General features: G+C 43.3%; 1 protein-coding gene and 1 long non-coding RNA gene across 51 annotated transcripts in view; one reads left to right on the forward strand and one right to left on the reverse strand.

The window, feature by feature from the left end:
- LOC127492788 (uncharacterized) overlaps positions 1-13,757 on the forward strand; it is a 123,827-nt gene extending 110,070 nt beyond the window's left edge. The window contains exon 3 of the long non-coding RNA XR_007922555.2: positions 1-13,757. This exon is cut by the window's left edge and continues 18,802 nt beyond it. This is a non-coding gene — a long non-coding RNA (uncharacterized lncRNA).
- MEF2C (myocyte enhancer factor 2C) overlaps positions 1-16,987 on the reverse strand; it is a 176,004-nt gene that overhangs the window by 68,226 nt on the left and 90,791 nt on the right. For all 50 annotated transcript variants that reach the window (XM_070056431.1, XM_070056420.1, XM_070056432.1 and 47 more), the window contains one exon: positions 13,968-14,171. In XM_070056431.1, coding sequence (XP_069912532.1) covers positions 13,968-14,171 — 204 coding nt within the window. The remainder of the gene's footprint in view (positions 1-13,967; positions 14,172-16,987) is intronic.

Below are 16,987 nucleotides of genomic sequence, written 5' to 3' on the forward strand. Positions count from 1 at the left end.
TGAAGAGTCAGAAATGAATAATATCAAAGGTAATCATTTCCAAAACTGAATTTATCCTGCACAAATGACTCAACAATGAAAATGTTGTCTACAAAGTGTGCATATAAAAGGCTTTGTGCCTGTCACCCAGCTCTGAGTGGCTCCCTATCTAGGTTGAAAATGGTTATGCAGGGTTGTATGTCCTATTTTTCCATGCCTGCAGTAGAGATACAATATGGGAATTCAGCTTGGTAATTACTAATACACCACACAGACACAATTACAGCCTGTATGCCGCATAAAAGGATCACTTGTGGTCTGCATCCGTTACAAAGAGCAGCAGGGAGCCAACAGGCAGCACGACAAAACGCTTTGCAAGACGGAAGGAGACCCGAAGAGTCCATGGACACTGATACAAGGACCTTGATTCTTCCAGCAATGATTTAAGCCTCTTTCCATCAATTATGGCCTTTTGTGCCGGGAGTCTTATCACCAGCAGCTTTACAGGAACTGCGCACAACAATGCGCAGGCCGCTGCAGCCCCGGGAACCCGGCTGACATTTCCACACCCTGTTGCTATGTTTGACCTGGTTATTCAGATGACTTAAGCAAGACAAAAATGGGCAGGAAAAACAGTGTTCGCATTGCAAAACCGGCCTGGGTCGTTGACAATGGCAGAGTTGCATTTCTCCCAATCAAAAGCCATCTGATTCTGGGAAAACAGCGTTTATCAAAGCAGTGTCTACTTCATTTAAACAAAATGAAACAGTGAAAAACCTGCTCGGATGACAAATCGCCAGAAAGGGACCCAGGCTTGGTGTATCAAGGGGCTGTCTACTGCGCCAGAGTTTTCCTGTCTCAGGCAGCTGAACTCACGTGAGTCAGCTGCTGTCTTGAGTTGCAATGAGTCACAGAAGTCATTTTCTTCCCCTGAAACCCTTTAAAGATGGGAGTTTCATGGCAAAGCAGTAAGCGGGTTTTATTGTACCAAAGTTTCCCTTCATTATTACACGATGTACATTATTTTACAATACCCTCATTTAAGATGCTCTTTTAAACTTACAATTATGAATTTTTAAGACCTTAGAAAAGTTAGTTCTTTATGGCAGTTTGTCAGGATCTGTGAAACAAAGCCTTGTCTTTCAGAAAATGTTTACAACCTATGAGGGGGGGAAAAAAGGACCCTGAGGCTACAATGTTTATTGGCACCTAGGAGTCTGAAAAGAGAGTCAGGCCTGCGGTTTTTGGAGGGCATTTTATCCTAGCTCACATTCTCAAAGGTTTCTCTGAATGAATAGAACCGGATTACTCAGCCTTCTCCTCCACGCCTATCCCTCTCCATTTTCCTTGGCACGCCTGAGAGCCAGGCTATTTTTAGTTAAGCAGTTTTCTATTTTTAGACAACTGCCAGTTAGAAGACATTTGTTAGGGAAAAATTAAAAAAACACACACACACACACACAAGGGAGGAGGCAAGACGCTTCCCTCCACACATTGTAAAACAGCCTTCAACCTGTAACTCCAGGCATTTCAGCTGCTTTCAATCTTGGAAAAATAAAGAAAAATTCAGAGTTCAGGGTTTTAAAAATAAACCTACCCTCTGGCAAACCGACCAAAATACAACAAGCTGTTACTATGCGAAACAGGGAGGACGAAAACAAAGAACATTCTCCAATGATTAAACTGCGAGAAAAGTTGAAGAGCCATGAGGTTCTGAGAATGTTACGCAGGCGTGGAACAATTTTCCAGACTTTCAGCCAGATGTATTGTGTTTTAGAGTGCAGAGGGAGAGAAACCTCATTTGTAAGGCTGAGCCCAGGCTGTGGGATGCAACTTTAGGGTTGAACCTTTTATCAAGTGTAAAGGCAATTATATCCACTGCATATTCCCAATGTTTGTATTTTATGGACTCGCTCTAGAAATTATAACCATCTGTGTGCAGAGAATTATCTAACGGGAAAGCAAAATAAACGCTGCTACCTACATGCTACACGTGTGCATACATGTATGTATATATGGTCTTACTGTCTATATATACATATACATATATATACAATCATATATACAAATGTGCATTTAGTGTGCATATGTGTTTCCTGTCTATCATCATATGTAAGATTTTAAAGGGAAAGAAATGGTTCATATGCTGGCTTAGCTTCCCAACTGATTGTACTTATCCCTCAAGGTCCTCCCATTATCCAATATCTACTGTAAGATGCTTCCAGGTGCTCACAGCTGTAATGCTGTTTCCCCCCAATTGGTGAGGTCTCTGCACCAAGTCTCAGTCACAGGTTCACGACCGGTCACCAGCACGACGCCTGGCACGTGGTCTTCGTGTTCGCGAGTATTTGCAGAGTGCAGAACAAATACTGTGCATTTTATGCTCAAGTACTGGCCCTGGAGGGCAGCAAACGGGTCCAGAGAAATCCCAGTGTTTCCCAGGGCACTCAACACAATGCCTTGAACAGACAATGGACCTTCACAAAGGTCATAGACCAACAGAATTAAAAGGTAGGAAGCTTTCTTTGGAGTAAAATATTCTCAAAGTCTATGTAGAGTTGGTTTTTTTTATAAAATGCATTTTTCACAAACTTCTTCAAGATGCCTCTTTAATATATTTCTATTTTTGGAGGGGGGACAAATAAACTTATTTTCAAAGTCTAATTTCCATGAACTTAAGTACTCTATTATACTTCATAAAGGTTTAATGGAAAAGAAAGCAAAATCAATCCACTGACCTTTGCTAGACCTTCTTCATTTGGGTACAGCGCTATTGTTATTTGTATAATAATGCTATATTTATTTATTAAATAATGCACTTACTAGGATAAAGTGTTACATAATCCCAACTCAAGAATTTGCTGCTTCCCTCTTTTGGTCAATATTTTTATTCCCTGAACTTTCTCCTTGACTTTGAAAATGAAACCAACTTTTATAGCTTAACAATTTGCAATGGGCCCTGACATCGTTTGTAACTGCAATTGTCCCAAGAGCCTGGCGAGGGCCCCGCTGCGACTAACTCAGGGAGCATCCTGAAGCCCCAGCAGGTTCTGTTACTGGCCCCAGGCTGGAGAGAAGGAGTTTGATGCCGCTTCCAAACTACGGCTTTATTTTTCATAAATCTCTCTCTCTCTCCTCCAGACCTGTGGCACTTTCAAAGTTCTATTTCCTAAAAGGCAAATTTAAAAGACGAACTCTCGTAACAATGCTTCGACCACATTCTTTAGCAATATTGTGATGCGGCTTTGCATTTCCCCATGTGAAATTAATTCAGAGCAAGCACAGTTCAGGAGAACCAACCATGAAGTCTGGTTGCAGATAAAATTCCACACATACCCAGTTAGGAAAAATGGGAAGAACCCGTGTGCTCGCACGCTTGCTCCTTTCCCCATTGGAAAAGCTCACGTCGGCCCTGGCTTGTTTTTACTTCCTGTCCCTTCTCCATTTTCTCTTCTTCCTCAGGGCAATTTCAGCCTCCGTGTTCTCTGCATGCTTTGGTCTTGAGCCACAGAATCACACTGACTTTAATGCATATTCTGTTCCTGGCGTGGACACAGAATGAGTGACTCAGCTTTCCTGCTTGGGTTTCTGTGCCCTGGCACAGGTCCTGATGCACAGTGGGCATGCAACAGATGCCTGCCGTAACCTCTCCAGGCCGAATGCCCTCTTTGGGGTTGCATCCATCAGCCATCACGCTAATTATCTCAAAGAACCACAGCACAAGCTCCGCCACTCACTGTCCCACTGAAGAATTCTTCGATGGTGGACAGTTCTACAGGGACCTACTAGTCACGGTGGAGGAGGAGGCTACCGAGACTCGAGGTGTGGCTCCTGAGACTTGGGACCAGGATTTATTTAATTTCAATTTATAAAACCACACGTGGCTAGTGGCTACGTTATTGCTCAGTGCCGATCACTACATCTGAAAAATGGTTATATCATCCAAAGAGAGCTCACATGGCCAAATTAATTGGTTTTGTAATTGCCACAGCATAGGTGCTAAATCTATCATGTATTAAATGCTTATGGTAATGCTGAGAGGGTTTCTGGAATTAAAACCTAATGGTGGGTGGAGCTGGTTTAAGATTAGTAGCACATTCTTACTTTCTGACCTCAGTTTCTCTATGAAATGGTTTCCTTGAGGTCGCAGTGTTGACGGCTGTTTAAGGCTCAGGAGTAATTTGTATCCTATTTTGAAAAATAAAGTATCTAATTCAGAAACTCTGGCATGACAATTACTATTAATTCATCTATCTGCTTAGTGTAATAATATTTTTATAGATGTGAGAAAAAAAACCAAACTCCTTTGTACAGTTTACTGTTTACAGGGCTTCTTATCCAAGAACAGTAGCTCTAAATAGTTCCCGAGTTTATTTACTAAAACATAAAGATAAGAGATTTAATTGATATGAAGAGGCTTTCAGAATCTAATTAACCTCCCAGCTAGTCATTAACTCTATGACCTTTAGAAATAATTGACAGAGAATTCTTCCTCCTTATTCAGAACTTCCATCAGGTGGCTATATTTCAGGGTAATACAGACTACAATCTGTGCCTTTGAGACGAATTCCTAATCCAAACAGCTGTTGGTAAACCAGGATCAAGTTCCAACAATAGAATCTGGCTACCTTAACTGCTGTGTCTACATGCAGCATTTGCAATCCTTTTAATGATGAGTTTTAAGTCCTTTCCCAGAATGTCCTATGGATTATTTGACCATGAGGATAATGAAGAAGGTAGAGAGCTGCCATGACCCCTCGGCACCCATGGCACACACCCCTAACCAATCACATCACATTCTAGACTGAGTAATGACCTGGACAACCAACCACATCACACTTCTCCACTGAGTGTGGACTTGGATAACCAATTACATCGCACTTCCCAGTGAGTCTAGACTGGGACTCAGGCGTTTCTTCAATGCCTGTTCCAGGCAGCCACTACCAAGAGACAGGCACTTACAAAGAAGGGACCAGGCCAGGAGATGCCATGGCCATGGGCAGTCGCTCACCTTATTGAGTAACAACAGGCCTCTTGATCACATTTCCACAAAAACCTAATGCATTTGCTCTTAAAAATTAATTTCATCAAGCGTGAGTTCTAAGCGTCAGTTCTATGGAATGATCTAATAAATTTTATAACACTTGTTTACAAGACCCGGTCTACAGATGTACTTTCAAATGTCTTGCTAAAGGAAACAAATGTTTGGACAGCAAAATGTAGCTACTTAAAGTTAGAAGTCAGCAGCATTAGCACCACCTGGGAACCTGTCAGAACTACGGAATCCGGGCTCTCCCATCCCCCCAGACTGAGTTCCCAGCCCCTGCCATTGGCTGCAGGCCATTTGGGGAGTGAACCAGTGGATAGAAGATCTGTCTCTGTTTCTGTGTTTCAGACAAACCAACCAACCAACCTTAAAAAAAAAATCCCAAGAAACCAACACTGGTGTGAAGAAAGAAATATAAACACCCCTTTGATGAAAAGAGCTTCATCTTCTATTTTGACTTTAGGCAACTCAGAACTATTACTAAAATTTCACTTTTGAATGTACTGCACAAGTATAATCAGTAATCAAGCCTGAGGAAGTAGGATTGTTCTGCTCCTGCATATCTTATTTAATGCTTTTCAAAACCAAACAGTGTATCTTTGTAGGTGCTATCAATGGCTGGAATGCGACTTCTGGTTCAAAGATATCAGTAATGATGGGAACCTTCTCTTGTCTTTCCAATAATTAAAAAATGTAAATAGAAAAATCCCAAATGTGCCTCTAACTACAAAGCTCCATATTCCATGAAATCTCTAACTTTCAATAAAAACGGACAATTAGGAGCCAGGCTAAGCATTTTGCTCTTTCACTCTACAGTGTACCGGGAAAGGGAGGGAGGCACCACGTGAGAGCTTTGGTTTGCTCTGGTTCAGAAAGCTCCATGTGGAATAACAGTGATGACAGAATGGCGATGATGAACACAGGAAGAAGTCACATCACTGGCAGAAAGACTGCTATTTTGAAACCAATTGTTTTTTCTGCTCCTACGATTATTCAATAATTCTGTTGACTGTTAGCACTAAGGCCCATGAGTCATTAGAGCTGCATAATAACAGACACGCGAGGAAACTCAGTTATGGCCTCGTGCATATAACTTGTGTAATCTAACAAATATTACTATTTGCTCAACAATGACTGTTTTCTTAATAAATGAGATGTGAAGCAGCTTTTTTGTTTATAAAACATGCAAATTAAGCATGGGCATTATTTTAAAAAGGAAATGGCTCTTCAAATTCATTATGTAAAAATCACTGTGGTACAGTTACAAGAGATATAAATACACTGAAAAATTCAAGACTCATTTCTTTCAGACTTTGGGGAACAAATATAAATATGGGTCCTCAGTGTTTTTTAAAGATTTATTTATTTGAAAGGCAAAGTTACAGAGAGGCAGAGGCAGAGAGAGAGAGAGAGAGAGAGGTCTTCCATCTGCTGGTTCACTCACTCCCCAGATGGCCACAACGGCCGGAGCTGCACTGATCAGAAGCCAGGAGCCAGGGGCAACTTCCAGGTCTCTCATGCGGGTGCAGGGGCCCAAGCACTTGGGCCATCTTCTGCTTTCCCAGGCCATAGCAGAGAGCTGGATCGGAAGTGGAGCAGCAGGGACCTGAACTGGCGTCCATATGGGATGCCAACACTGCAAGCGGCAGCTTTACCTGCTACGCCACAGTGCCGGCCCCAGTAATAAGTCTCTTAAAAGATATATAAACCAACAGGAATATTTGAAATTCAGGAAGGGGGCAGGTTTGCAGCACAGAGGGTTGAGCTACCACTTGGACACCTGCACCCCATATTGCAACGCCAGCTTCAGGCCCTGCTACTCCCTGCTGCTTTTCCAGCTCCCTGCTAACGTGCATGGGAGGCAGCAGAAGATGACCCAAGTACTTGGGTTCCTGCCACACACGTGGGAGACCCAGATGGGGTCCTGGCTCCTGGCTTTGGCCTGACCCAGCCCTGGCTACTTGGGGGCATTTGGAGAGCGAAGCACTGTTGGAACATCTCTGTTTCTGTCTCTCTTCTCCCTGTCTCTGTTTCTCTGCCTTTCAAACAAAGTATGTAATTCTTTTAAAAAATTAAAATTCAGGAAGAATATGCAAAAATTTGGCTTTATAAAAAATTCATGTTTTCTCCCTCATTCTAGGAAGCCTCAACATTGAAGGCTTAAATGTTTATGGATTGTACTAATAGTTTGTTCATTTTTCAAAATACCTATTGAAACATGCTTGTGTTCTTTGTTTAGCGAAGGACAGAGCAAGCCTCCTGACTCACTAGCAATAAAACCACAAGTGCTACAATGATGTTTTATAGTAAACCCAAGGAGGATTTTAAATTACCCAAAGGATATCATCTCTCTAAATTCCTTCATAAAGAAAAAGTCTGCTTTCCTGAAGAAATTCATTATACTACTAATATAGCAAAACACCAGCCCGATGTTGCTCCAAGTAACTTTAAAATAGTAATAAGAAAGATCTGACATCTTTCTGTTCACAAGCTTCAAATTAAAAAGCAAAAATAACACACACTGCCTTGCTCACATGGCTGATGCTCCCTGTCAGCCAAGACAACCCGCACGTGTCCGCTGACCAGAGTCCGTTCACTGATCCACGCTGTGGTTACTGGTGCAGGGGTGAGACCTGCTTTTAGCTTCACAGTGCACTGATGTCTCTCAAAGTGCACACTGATGACCCGGAGTCTAAAAATCACACAGCTATCCAGCTCTTCACTTCTGAAACCCACCCTTCCAATGCAAAATTAAAAATTAATCTTGGTGCTGATTTTCAAACACAATAGGGTTGACGTGCCAACCTCTACACATTTCATTTCAGCCTGGTGCTGTCCTAGAACTTGCTGAGATGATCAACGCCTTCTGTCTCCCCATTAAATTCCTCAGCCACTGGCCACGTGTGGCCACTGAACACTTGAAACATGGCCAGTGCGGCTGAGGAGCTGCATGGAGCATTTTGTTTTATTAAATTCACTTCTTTGCGAATGGCCACATGTGGCTAGAGGCTACCAGACTGCACAACACCGATCTAGAGTACTTGAGTGTTTTTTTTGATAGTGGTTTGGTGAACTACAAATTTTAATGAACTGCTGTATTAAACTCATGCCTTAAATGAATAACATGATAATCGCTTGGTCTAACTTTCCCATCTGTTTATTCTAGAAAGAATCAGGTATTTCAAAAATTTTGTGGAAAAATGGAATGAAAGTGTAAGGCATAAAAAAACTTTTCAAGTCATGTAGAAGTTTTGTTTTTTAAATATACATTATAGGCTGGCGCTGTGGCTCACTAGGCTAATCCTCCGCCTTGCGGCACCGGCACACCAGGTTCTAGTCCTGGTCGGGGCGCCAGATTCTGTCCCGGTTGCCCCTCTTCCAGGCCAGCTCTCTGCTGTGGCCAGGGAGTGCAGTGGAGGATGGCCCAAGTGCTTGGGCCCTGTACCCGCATGGGAGACCAGAAGTACCTGGCTCCTGGCTTCTGATCAGTGCAGCTCCGGCCGTTGTGGCCATCTGGGGAGTGAGTGAACCAGCGGATGGAAGACCTCTCTTTCTCTCTCTCTCTCCTGGCACTGGCCACGGCGGCCATTGGAGGGTGAACCAACGGCAAAGGAAGACCTTTCTCTCTGTCTCTCTCTCTCACTGTCCACTCTGCCTGTCTAAATAAATAAATAAATAAATAAACATTATATATTCTCCATGAATTTTTTTTTTAAGATTTATATGTTTGTTTGAAGGCAGAATTACAGAACGAGGGAGAGATCTTTCATCTGCTGGTTCATTCCCCAAATGGCTGCAACAGCTGAGGCTAGGCCAGGCTGAAGCCAAGACCTTCACCCAGGTCTCCTACATGGGTCAAAGGGGCCTAAGGACTTAGGCCATCTTCCACTGTTTTCCCAGGCACATTAGCTCAGAGCTGGATGGGAAGTGGAGCAGCCAGGACTTGAACCATAAGGCATGCTGGCATTGCAGGCAGTGGCTTAACCTGCTGTGCCACAACACCTGCCTCTCCATGAACTTTTTGAAGACCTCATGGATTGTCTGAGGACCCAGCACCCTCTAGCCTCATGATAAATGTGAGGATATGATGGTGAGCAGAGGTGTGCCCAGTCTGTGTGCTCCCGGCATTTGCAGTCCAGCGTGGAATATGGAATTAAGTAGTTTCTGTTTTCTACTTTGAAGCTTGTGAACTGGAACGATGAGCGGTCTTTCTGGCTACTATATTACATTTACTTGAAGCAACCTGGGGTCAGTGTTTAGCTTTATAATCAGTAAATTAATTTCTTCAACACCTGCATGACAATCGTGGAAGAAAAGCACCTAACACAAGTCCCGGGGGCTTCCAGGTATCTTTGCAGCTGGGACCTGCTCTGAACGCAGGATAAGCAAAAGCCAAACCCTGGCCTGGTAAAGAACCAGAAGACAAAACAAACCAGCATCTGCAGAGAGTAGGATAGCACCGGTTCAGGCTGCCTCCAGGGTAGGGCGGGAATGGTGGGGGAGGCACAAGGGAGGACACAGCACAGGTGAGTGAGACAGAAGAGGAGGAGACACAGGATCCAGCCCCTGTGGGGAGGATTGAGAGTCCCCTGGGACCTGGGTTCCGTATCTGCTCACTAGGCATTCCACAGCATGGAACACACAGCAGGACTTCAACAGATCTTTGCTCATTGAACGACTGCAACAGTGAACACCCACAAAAGACCAAATACACAAGTGAATGTGCTTTAGCTTCCAAGAAAAGTGCCCATGGAGCGGAGTGGGTGTTGGGCTTAGCAGTTACGATGGAGCCTGGGCAAGTCTGGGTTCAAGTCTCACTTCTGCCTCCAGTCCAGCTTCCTGCTGATGCAGATCCCCGGAGGAAGCAGTGATGGTTGCTGGGTACCCACCACCCACAAAGGAGACCTGGATTGAGGGCTCCTGGCTTGAGCTAGGCCCTGTCCCAGTCGTTGTGGGCATTTGAGCAAACCAGTTGATGGGAGTACAGTCTCCTTCACTGTCTCAAATATATAAATTAAAAACAATTTTTTTTTTTTTTGCTAAACAAATGCCAATATCCATCTATTGAGACAGTTGGGAATCTACGGTTTACTCTACAGCAGTTGTCTGCACCCTGAGTTCCCCAGGGAGCAGCAGGGGCCTCAAGTGTTATTCCCCTTCCTTACTTAATCACTGGCCTGCTGGAGAAGCCACACAACAGAATCCCTGAGTCACAGTGGCCGGGTGCTTCCTTCCTGGTCTGGCGCTGAGTGATACTCCCGTGTGGGTTTTGCGGCCAGAAAACACGTGCTGGCTGGGAATGCTGTCACCGCAGGGTCACCTGGAACCACCGGCCAGGACACACCACCTGTGCCCATGGACGACACCTTGCTTAGCCCAAGGCTCCGTCTCATCGGCCTTACTGCGTTCGTGAGCTTACTGCTCCTTTGTCCTGTGCCTGAGGCTATTTCAAAAAGTTCATGGACAAGCAGACTCAAAAGATGTTTATTTTGGTGCCTAAAAAATTGACATTTGTGTCTAGTTTTTTTAAAAATATACATTTTCCATGAACTTTTTGAAGATGCATGATATACTAATTTTGCATTTTTTACAAATTTATTTATTTAAATAAATTTTCAACAAATTTATTTATTTATTTGAATGGCAGAGTTAGAGACAGAGAGAGAGAGAAAGCATTGGGGAGAGACAGAGAAAGAGAAAGATCTTTATCCGCTGGTTCACTGCTCAGTGACTGCAACAGCCAGGGCTGGACCAGGATGAAGCCAGGAGCTTGGGACTCCATCCAGTTCGCCCTTGTGGGTAGCAGGGGCCCCAGTAATCAGCCCATCTTCCACTGCTTTCCCAGGTGCATTAGCAGGGATCTGGATTGGAAGTGGAGCAGCCAGGACTCGAACTTGTGCTCATATGGGATTTTTCAAGCCATTGCAACATATCACCCACCCCGAGTTTTGCATTCTTCACAATAATGCCCATGCTCTGCTGACTCAGCCGCCCTCACACAGTGCTGAGCACGGGCTGGTGCCTGCTGAGTTGCTGCTTTAGGAAGCCATGGTGTGAGGGTGCCATGCGGGGCACCCACCAACGACATCTTCTCTCAGCAGCAATGCAGCCAATGCAAACTGTGGGGCTCTGCTGTCCGTGGCAGCTAACAGCACAAACAGGGCCCCCAGACAGATGGACATGATGAAGGGGTCAGCTCCTGAGAACCATCAGGTTCCCTCCTGAACCAACAGCTTCCGAAGCTGGCGTTTCGGATGAACATCCAGAATCAAACACAATGGACTGTCTTCAAAGGAACTGCTTTTAATACAACTGTTTTTTCTTTAATCAATGGATTAAAAATTTAACACACTTACTAAATCTGGCATATTTATATATTGTATCTAAACAGACATTCAAGCTGCATTATAACATAATAATAATAAAGAAACTATCTCCTTCTGTCTGTTAAGCCTTTGTGCATCTTTGTGCCATGGTAGCAGTAGTGCTAATTATCAAGCAAAGACATGATAATTATGCAGAGCTTTTCTGCGAAAAGAAGGAATCTCTGTCAACACCCACACGCTGCACAATTTCCTATGACCCTGTAACACTACTCTGGAATGGCCCAGACATTTGTATTCCAGTTTCAGGGCAGGAAGTCATATTATTTCTCTCGCCACACACACACCCCCCCCCCAACCTTTTTTCTTCTTCTTTTGAGTAAACTGTTCCTAGAGGGTTAAGGGAGAAGGGGTAATGGTCCAAGAGGGAAATAGAAAACTAATGACCCTTCATGAATTGTATTTTGCTCCCCATTAAACTTACTCAGTTAAATGTATTCCATTAAATTAAAAGACGTAGGATTTGAAAATTTTACCCAGGAGTAGCCTACTAGCTTAACTTTGAGCTTTATGCTAGATCCATTCTAAGAGTGAATTCCTCAGCTTGCTGGTGGATCTAACACAATGCGTGTCTTCGAGCTGCAGAGCTTCTCACACATAGTGGGTCTACGGAGATGTGCAGGGCTTTCTGAACCCCAAATCCCGTCTCCTCCCCCAGCTACCTCTATGGGGTGTTGATTCAACCATCAGCATTTTGGAACACATTCCATGTGGGGGTGATGTGAAGTTTTGTCAAGCCGAGGGACTGCAGCCTTCCTTCTTTCTCTATAAATCTGATACTAGAAAAAGTGGGAAAACCATACAGGTGACGAAAGCGTGCAGAGGTAGCTAGGCTGAGCACACAACAGTGTGTTTCGCACATCCAAAGAACTGAGCCACCCAGTGTCTAGGTTTAACCTAGGATTCCCGAATGTTGTTTTGAGAAAAGTAGAGCTCTAACCTATTGATGTCCAATGAAAGGAAATAGTCTTTGCTTTATTCTTTTTAAAAATCACCACTCTTTAAAAGTAATAGTGTTGTCGAGGAGTTTATATTCAAGGCCTTCCGTTTTGAGATGAGAACGCTTTAGCAGGAGCGGGAAAGCTAACTTGCACATGACACCATAGTGCAAGACCAGCAATCAAATGCAAGATCTTTGGCTCTCAACCACTGCTCTGCTCATGGCCTCCGAAGGGCCTGGTGCTCAGATCATTCAAGAATGGGAAAGTCTCCTACAGAATATGAAACTTGAGGTCACCTCTAAGTCACACAGGCACGGAAGACTTGACAGCCAACTAGTTCTGTTCACCTTCATGTTTATGTATCTTCAAATTTACATGTGCACATGAATAAAGAACTATGTGAAATAAACCGCCAGCGATCTTAAATTTCAATACCAGGATAAGCACAGAATTCAAATGATCTGATCAGCCAATGAAAATCTAGAATGACACAAGGTATTTTAAGCACATGCCACATTAGCTCTAGGTAATTCACTTCTGTTTCTCTGACATTATTTGCTTGTCTTTGCTAGACAAAACAAAATACCAGTTCAAGACTGCTGAGAAATTTCCAAATACAAACAAAGAAATAAGTGTTGGTCTTGGACCACATGAACAGGTAAAAGGGAGATGGATGTGGGAGGCATATGAACTTGATCTGGATTCATAGCAGATTCTTCTCTCTCTTAGCAATGGGTATGCTGATGCCAACTCTGTCAAACTGAATCTCAGCACATACTTTCAGAACATTATTAACTGTGTCTTGTATTTCTGGGAAAACATGGCAGACACAACCTAGCAAATGACAAGCAGACCAAAAGGTGAGGAGAGCAGGCAGACGGGCCCATTCTCCTGACCCCTCCTCCTCCTTTTTGGGTTAGCAGCCACTGCTCATGAAAGAGTCTAGGACGTAACAGCACACAAGCCGGGTATCTGCCGAAAGTGTTTTAAAAAGTTCCATCCAAAATCCTATGGCATGTTACTTATGCTAATCAATCTAAAATATCTTTTGGGTTTTAACACGCTTATTTATTTTTGTCATAATCAACATTTTAAATGTGATTTTGATAAAACACTTAGCAAACATTTAGATTCATTTTCCTCCAGTCTCCGATACCACGTACATCAACAGTTTTCACTGCTATAGAAAATGATGTAATTTGGGGGGGAAAAACATCTTTAGGAAAATGATTGTCATTACTCTTCCAGCAAGAACATATTTCAAAGAATTAATTAGGGAGAAGAGACATAAAGTGAAAAATTGGAAGTGTAAGGCTGGCATGAGTTCATATTTCAATATAATTTTTTTTGCTACGTTGGGAAATCGTCTAAGATGTGGTGAGCTGTCTCCTGAGCACAGTTCCCAACCCTGGTGTCCGGATAACGCAGTGGGGGGCAGTGGCCATCCTAGGAAGACGAGGCACTGGGACTGGGTTTCCATCAAGGACCAGTGCCGCACCTTCCCCGTCACTGCTGCACCTTACGTCGTGTGGGGGACAGGCAGGGCACAGCGGTAGCGGGGTCGCGAGCATCCCCGGGAGGAAAAGGCACGGCTGCGTGCCTGACGCTCGCCCTCACCTCCACGATGTCCGAGTTCGTCCGGCTCTCGTGCGGCTCGTTGTACTCCGTGTACTTGAGCAGCACCTTGTCCATGTCGGTGCTGGCGTACTGGAACAGCTTGTTGGTGCTGTTGAAGATGATCAGGGCGATCTCACAGTCGCACAGCACGCTCAGCTCGTAAGCCTTCTTCATCAACCCAAATTTCCTCTTGGTAAATGTCACCTGGAAAAAAAGACAGTGGGCGAGTTTTTAAAGAGAAAAAGTCGTGCACGTGTGGGTTTTGCTTTATGTGTATTTTTTTTCCTTTGCAAAAACAATGGTGTGTAGTTGTCAGAGCCCCTGGGCAGTAACACATTTGGAAGAAAAGCAAATAAATCTAAAACTAATTTCTGCTTAGAATTTGAAAATGTGTGATTTCTAGCTTGTTGCTGAAGCTGTAAGATTCAAGGTAAAGCATTTTAATGAAGGTAACCAGAGAACGAGTCCACATTTCTTTGAGCAACAGAAGATTTAAAACAATTAATTTCAGCATGGTTAAACTTCTTCCTAAGTTTGGAGCTTATTTTTTGAACACCTGAAGCCTGAATACAACATTGTAAACTTAGTATTTTAGATTGGTGCTCAAAAAAAATAAAAAAGGAAAAAAAAAGAAAACCATTAAAATTGTCTTGTTTCCTACCATTTAATTGAAAATACTTGAAGAAATGCAACTGTGCTCTCAAAGAGTTTTGCATTTGCTTTTGCAGCCATTCAGTAACAATCTTGGGAAGTAACTTAGCCCTAATACTGTTAGGGCTTTGGTTTCATTCTTCTATTTACATTTTTTTCTTTTTTTCCAGCCAGAAATTACAGCTACCTCTGAGTTTTTCTTCTTTTAATCTAATCTATTACCAAGTCCCATAATTCCTTCCCTCAAAACATTTCTCAGGTTCACACTTGTCCTTTCCCAGGCGGCTCCACCACTTACACACTTATCAATTCACTTCCGGACAGCCTGTCAGCTTCCTGTCCCAGCAGATCACCCCGCCTGGACTCCCTCCCTGCTGGATTCACCCCAAGCTGCAAAGCCTCACTCTGCCAGCTGCCTTTCTCCCACTGAACTGTCTGCACGGCTCCTGTCCTCAGTACTGCCTCCTTTCCACCTGCCAGCCCTACCCAGTGCAGGCGATGTCTCCCTCTCCCCACTTTCAGCCTTCTCTTGATTATAAACTTTAGCTTGCCACTCCAGCCTGCCCAGCAAAACGGCATGTACATCCCTCAGCATAAGTTCACAGTAAGGTACTTCAAAAAGTTCATGGAGAATGGAATTAAAAGATAAGCTTGGGTGCAAAAAATATTCAATCCATGCATATGAGGAGTCTTCAGAAAGTTTGTGGAAAATGCATACTAGGAAAAAAACTATGCATGGATCTTAATTTTTTTTGGAGCCCAATAAGCTTACTTTTTAAATTTCATTTTCCATGAACTTTCGGCAGTTCCCTCTTGCATACTGTCCAGTGTTTCCCAGCAGGTATTCTAACGAACATCATGCTTGTACCATACTTCTTAAAAGTTCAATGGTCCAATACATTTGGACAATAAGGCCAATTGCTTACAGGAAAGGCTGAGAAACCTAACTTATTTAATCTGCTTCCCATACCTACTGCTGCCAGTAATATTTGTTTCTTTGCTCATTTATTTGGAGTAGTGATTCTTAAACTAGGCTTTGAGGCACTTACTCTTGGAAATGTCTGAATACCAGTATAGACATTATGGCAGAGACGTGCGATATAAAAAACTTAATGGGGGGAAACCACTATGTGAGGTTCGCAGGAACATCACATCAATCTACATTACGTAACATTCTACAGTGACTTTTCTCGTGAGTTTTTCAAGTGACTCACCTATAGATTTGGAGAAGTGTCCATGTCACCGAATAGTGACTGTAGGAGTCTATGCCATTCACAGGGAAGGTAGCACGTTAGAAAGGGAAGACCATGGAACTTGGATTCCAAGAATTCTGGGCTTGAATATTGCCTCTGCTAGTTGTTAGTCCCAAGAAATTCATGTAACTTCTTTGAGTCTCATTTTTTCATTGTGGAGACATCTACTCTTTGGGTTGCTGTTGAGGATTGCATGAAATAGTGTGCACAGCACTGCAGGCAGTGCTTAGAGTAAATGCCTCAAACCTCAGTTCCCACCGCTTTCTTAGCTAGGTTAACAGGAAAAGAAGAGCTAACACAACGTGTCTGTCCTGCAGGCCTGAGCAGTCTACCAGGTTGGGCTATTTGAGCCCCTTTCCACTCCCGATAGAAAGAGAAAGCCCACCATGCTCGCTGGACAGCCTTTGGGAGAGAAAGCATTCTAGAATTTACCAGCCCATGGCACCCAGTCAATATCTACGCAGATGTGCTGTTTACGTCCCAACCTTGGCAATGTCTGACCTCCTTTTTCATGTTTATGGTCTCTTCAATGCGCATCTGATAAAATATAGCTGGTGTTTTACTTTCACATGAGAATACCATACACTTTAGAGACTTCTACTTTGGTTTGTTCAGAGGAGTCATGATTGATATTCAAGACGGATTAAGGACATAAAGTTGCATGATCACTAATCACCCAGAACTACACAAAGGGTCTTTGAATATTTCTTTTAGATGCAATGTAGATATCCAACTGTACCTGCATATTGGTATTTTATTTACTGAAATAGGCTATAAAATATGTTCTGCACAGAAGGCCCTGACCCAAAATACTTCCACGTATCTAAAACCACTGTTAATCAGACTTCATGACCACAAGCTGTGGGTGGAATGTCTCAATACAGTATGGTTTCTGTTGTGCTCAGACCTCAGAATTTAGCACGTTACAGCACCTACCATCAAAGCACACTGAGGTACAGAAATATCACTAAAGCCACTATTTGTGTTTACTTTTCGGTGCTCCTCGACTTTTGTGTAACCAAACAGGCTGCCGGATAACGCATACTTATTCAACAATACTTGTCAAAAGAGTCCGTGCATATAGCTGCTTTTCATTAAAACTGCAAACTGAAATGA

This window comes from Oryctolagus cuniculus, chromosome 14 (assembly GCF_964237555.1).
Source record: "Oryctolagus cuniculus chromosome 14, mOryCun1.1, whole genome shotgun sequence".
Lineage (NCBI taxonomy): Eukaryota > Metazoa > Chordata > Mammalia > Lagomorpha > Leporidae > Oryctolagus > Oryctolagus cuniculus.